At 39.4% G+C, this 5,728-nt stretch overlaps 1 protein-coding gene across 1 annotated transcript in view; it reads right to left on the reverse strand.

Annotated features, from left to right (window-relative positions):
- Positions 1–5,728, reverse strand: part of lactbl1 (lactamase beta like 1) — a 21,689-nt gene that overhangs the window by 4,761 nt on the left and 11,200 nt on the right. The window contains exon 4 of the mRNA XM_015375331.1: positions 3,981–4,138. Within this exon, the coding sequence (XP_015230817.1) occupies positions 3,981–4,138 (158 nt within the window). The remainder of the gene's footprint in view (positions 1–3,980; positions 4,139–5,728) is intronic.

Consider the following 5,728-nt stretch of genomic DNA (forward strand, 5'->3'; position numbering starts at 1 on the left):
ATATATATATATATATAAACTCCTTAATATATATATATATATAAACTCCTTAGATTTTGTCTTTTTATAATATGTCATATTTTTTAAGGTTGTGATGGTTATGTTAGTTTGGATCTGCTTTTTTTAAAACAGAAATTTTCAATTAGGTTTGGCCCTGACTTTGCGGGAGAGCTAACTGGTGTGGCTGTATGGCAGCTGGGATACAAATGGGGGAGTGGTGGCCTAGTGGTTAGAGCACTACGCTTGGGCCCCAGAGGTTCTGAGTTTAAGTCCCATTCATTCCCATGGACTGCCACTCTGGGCCCCTGAGCAAGACCCTTAACCCCACACTGCTCCCTGAGCGCCACACAATGGCAGCCCACTGCTCCCCAAGAGGATGGGTTAAATGCAGAGAGTTAATTTCCTCATTGTGGGAAAATAAAGGGATTTCAATTTATAGGAACATCACAGTATGGGATGCATCTCAGCTTCTGGTGGGGGCTTCTAGTGCTACCTGCCGTAACCTGCATCCAGCCTATGCCTGTAGTCGATGGTAGGATGCTGGGGGACACTGGGGGGTGTCGGCACCTGGGCTCGGGTGGCTGGCATGCTGTACTTGGCCTAGAACAGCTGTGATCGGTTGGGGGTGAGGTGTCTGTATGGGTGTAAAGGTGCGATTGTGTGAATGTGACTGGATGAATGTGAAGTTGTTCCTTGTCTACTTATCTACTTGTCAGGTGTGGTGTTTGCCTCCCCCGCCCCACCTACTGAACATCCTGGGCCCTGAGTGTGAGTAGGGCCTGACTCCTCCCCCTTATTATTCACCAGATTCACTTTGGGCATGGCAGCTGGCGGAGCCCATGGCCTAGCTTCCGCGGCCCTGTGGGACCTCTGCACTATGGCCTCCGGGTTCAGGCCCCTCAGGGACTAGGCCCCTTTGGGGTTTTTGCCCCTAAGGGGTCGGGCTGCAGGTGCTCTCGTCTGCACTTCTATGGAGGGAGCTGCCATCCCTATGTCTGCCTCTATTGTGTCCCAGTGATGTGGGCTGGCTCTGGATATCTGCGGCTTGCATCGCCTCTTTTTCTGTCCAGAGCCCTGTAGGGCAAGTCTGGAGCTGCTCACAACTGCTATTAAGCATACTTTTCTTCTGAGGAAGCTTTATAAGTCCTTTATACTCGAGCATGCCCATGCATACATGCCACGGGAGTTTGGTTCCAGGTTTTCACAGATACAGACTAATATAAATTACTAAGCTGCAGCTGGAGAAATGTACCACCTTGAATAATATTGTGTAATCAACATAGGTTTTGCCTTCGACAAACATGAATAGCTAAGGGATAGTCGCTGCTCTGGTAGCTTTTTAAAAATGTTTTCTTTGACTCTCTGTTGTCTTTTCTTTCCTGTTACGTTCTCTGTTTTCTGTTCCTCTCGTCTCATACAGTTGTGGAAGCAGACTTGTAGGAGTAACTTTATATAGTCTTTTTAGTCTGTATTTGCTCCTTTGTTTTATTTTCTCTCTTGTTATGCACTCTTTCCGGTCTTTATCTGTCTCTCTCTCTCCACCTAGTTCTTATCCCTCCCTTTCCATCTCCGTGTCCGTTGTATACATTGTTAATCCTTAAATAATTTTCAAAAACGTTTCATACAAAAGTATCAAAAAACAAAATGTGAAATGTGTTTATCATGCATTCAAAGCTACACAATAAATTAAGTAGATGGAACCAAGCAGCTCTCTTTGAAAGTCTGCATCATTCTGACAGCTTTAGGGAGAGTTTATTCAGAGCGTTAAAAAAACACAATCTTTGCTTTTTTTTATTTTTTATGATTTGAGCTTTTAATGGTATGATCACGAAGGGAAAACATGTCTGATAAGAGAGTAAATATAATGAGAGCATTTTTAAAGTGTATCATTTTTTTTAATATATATTTGATAATAGTCAGTACTCTTGTTAAGGGGGGATGAGAGGGGATGTCATCCCCCATATTAAAAAAATCTTTAAAAAAATCATATAGATTCAAAATGTCATCCCCTCATCCCATCCCCTGTGGTATCTTATTACTGAATGTGTAAAATTCCCCCTATATATTAACAGTAATGGCAATAATATTGCCCTTTCAGCATTTGGCTTACAGTATGAGTAGCCTGAGCAAAATAAATAAAATCAAAGAAGTGGCCTACCATGACTATGAAGCTGATCCCAGTGGGTAATTAGTCCCTAACTATGTAGAGGCAGTGATAACCATGCCGGTCCAGGGACAGACTGCAGCTCTACTGGAAGGTGCCTTGGTCAAGGTCATTGACCTGCAAACCTGACATGTAACAACCATGCCATGCATATTGCTTTAGGTTACTAGACTATAGCAATTAGGCTATGTATGCTTAAAAAAAAAAGTTCCCCTTCTTCTTTTTTTTTTTTTTACAACTACACTACTGATAAAAGTTACTTTTGGTCGTTGTACATCCAAAAGGAACTTTGTCAACGTTCTCTGCATAAAATTGAGCTTGTTGCTGGTATGACTTCGACTCCCTTAGATGTTTTACCTTGTCTCTGCCACTGGTTGTCAGGTTGTATGACAACATCTCAAATCACGGAGAGGAGGGGCTCTGGTTGGAAACATCAGAGTTTAATCTTTTTTTTTTTAGCATCTTCAAACTATGACCTTCAACACCCAACAAAGGAGTTTTCAGACAAATGTGAAGTAAGTGGGTAGAAAAGGATTTTTTTTACAAAGTCTGAGGCCATGGTTTTTAACCAGCTAAGGGGTCAGTCTGTGTCTCAAGATGAGCATCAGTTTCAAGTGATATGGTCTGATTCTCAAAGGCAATGTCAGGATGGAGTGGGAAATGGAAATATTTTGGCCTCTTCTGTTGTAACCAGGGTATGTCACGGTGGTCTGGTCCTCTATGACATACCCTGACAAACCTCTTGATTTTTTTTTATCCATTCACCCTCATCTGAGGTCATGAGGTGTAGACCATGACCAAAATAACAAGTTTGTATTCTTTTAGGCAATAAATTGCCTGAAGTCTTGTGAAAGTGATGGGTTGAAAATCTATCAAATATTCAAATATAATTTTAAATCAGTCTGTTTTTCTATTACATTGCCATTGTCAAAAATTGACAGCTTACAGCAACACAAAAAATTCAGAAGAGCACTGCTTTATTCTACATACTCTGTTTACTCTATGCAGTGTAAACACTTTGTTGTTAGGAATATTGTAGGGGTGGCTTCTTTGTTTTTTATAATGAAGATACGAGCAGAAACCCACTGTCCAAATGGAAAACGCTGCCAACCAACCAACCAACCGCTTTTGTCCAGAAGGTGTTGTCATTTTGCAAGAAGGAATTCTTTTAGCCACTGATTCAGGCTCAAAAGTCTTTAAATCATAGCTCTTACCATACTTCATGCCTGACAGAGTTTTTTTCAAACCACTATTATAGCCTATAGCAGTACAAAGAGACTTTAATGGACATAATGAATTGCTGTTTGGGAAAGCTGTTGGTAGCTCACTTCATTGTGGCTTGATTAATGGGCATTGATTTCTCTAGATCAGAACTCTAAGAGCAATCCTGGGTAAACTTGAAAACAGAAGGTTCATTTATCTGTTATAAATAGACCACTGCAGTAGAGCTTTTACTTTTATATGGGCTTTATACTTAAATTCACAGAATTAGAAAATTGTTTCTTAATTGGCTAGGCGGCCCCCTCAGGCAACTTTTAATTAGAAACTACAGAAATAATAAATTTTACTTTTACAATGAATTTTTATCTGATTCCCACTAAAACAGACTTTTCTTCTATCCAGTTATATTTTCAATGACACTTTAGTTTACTCAAAGGAATCCTGAAAATGTACCTGATATGAATAAAATAAGGCAAACCAAAAAAATACCAGTGTAATACAAACCTTTTAAGAAAATACAAACATAAAACAAACAATTGAGGGTATTGTTATGTATAAATAAAGAGTATAGAGTGCCATTTGGTGTAAAAACAACCTGTAGATGGTGTATTCACTGGGTGGGCCTGACAGAGGATCACTGGCATTCCTCTTTCCAAAGTTACCAGTCCACAAAACTGTGTCATTCAAGATCACAATGGCAGACAGAGCAGGAAGGCTGACGACGTTGATGCTTTGCCTGAACAGAACATCCACCTGCAAGGGAAAAAAAATAGCTCTAAAATATTTTAACAAAATAGCTGAGACTTTAACTAGTTTAAAAATTCCTTTTTTTTTTAGCTCCCAGCTTTTTTGCTGGTTTTAACTTGATTTTTAAGAAGCTGTCAATCATTAAGGTCCTCCTTATACCAGATTGAGAACCTGAAAGAGTTTAGAAATGTTTATGGTCTTATGGTATCTTGATGAGATATTCCATGATGCAGATAACTCCCCATTACACCAGTTAGTTACAACACTGTTTAATCTTACACTACATTTTCTCAGTAAGATTGTTTTGGTTCATTATCATCACGGCAGAACAGCAGGGTCCTGGATGGGGCATGGGTATGAATAATGCAAGCAGTATCAGCATATACATTTGTTTTGGAATTAAACTCATCCACATGGTTTTAGGTAGAGAACTACAATAGCAACTAGTCACCTTGTTCTCACTATAAATCTAAACCTCATACAAACCAGGATACCTGAAACATTCCAGGTATTAAAAATGAAAATCCCTCCACTCGTCCTATGCAGCTAAAAGAAGACAAACAAAGACAAACAATCCATGTCCTTCATGCAAAAGTAGGTATTGCTCTGCACATAAGAGCTCTTCTGTTTGATTAGATTGAATTTTGTCCTTTTTCAAAGTGCATTGAGATAACATCAGAATATTTGTCTCTATATACATAAACTGAACTGAAATGCAAAGTGTTATCGGTATGCAGGAGAAAAGGGATTCCAAACACATGTAACCAGAAGGTTGAGGAGATAAAAAGGCAAGCAGTTTCTCCTAGTGTTCAAAATATAATTTTGTAATAGCCAGCTGCGGCCCATATTACAAATTACTGATCTGTAAATGCAGGTACTTGGGACATCCAGATATGATCCTAGACTCTAGCTCTGGCTCCTGATCAGCACTGCTAAAGGGTCAGGGATCAGGATTCCTTGACAAAATTCAATTCCTTTATCTACTAATTGTTGGTCTAGTGCTTTATCACCCAAAGCCCAAGAAAGATGCATAGCATGTTTTGTGAAATACAAAAACTTTTCTTCCAAGGCGTACATGCACATATTAGATAGATAGAACCTTTACAGAATGCCAAGGCATTTTTTTCACCCTTTGCTCTCCACACACGGCTCTTCATGGTATCATTATACAAGCTTCTGATGACGGAAAACAACTTTTTGTATTACTTCATCAACAATAAGGCTGGGCTAATCCTTACAAACGCTGGTTGGGCTACAAACTGTAAGACATTTTGGTCCTCCTCTTAAAAGTTTCAGCCCCTAAAAGCCTATATGAGACCTTGTTATTAAAAAAAACTTAATTAAATGTCTGTCTGAAGTTTATAACAAACGTAGACTATTCCTAAATGCCTCAGATCGGACTCGGGAATGAAAATTTGTATACACAGAGGGCCGGATCTATCAAAGGTTTGCGTGTATAAAAACGTGAGCTATTTCACCGCGCACGCTAAAAAATGTACAAACTGATCTATCAACAGCGTGCTAAAAGGATTTGGTCTTTAAAACGTGCTAAATAGCGCCTCTTATCCATTTAGTACTTTTTCTGCAATGAATATG

This window comes from Cyprinodon variegatus, unplaced genomic scaffold, assembly GCF_000732505.1.
Source record: "Cyprinodon variegatus isolate N-32 unplaced genomic scaffold, C_variegatus-1.0 Scaffold117, whole genome shotgun sequence".
Classification (NCBI taxonomy): Eukaryota; Metazoa; Chordata; class Actinopteri; order Cyprinodontiformes; family Cyprinodontidae; genus Cyprinodon; species Cyprinodon variegatus.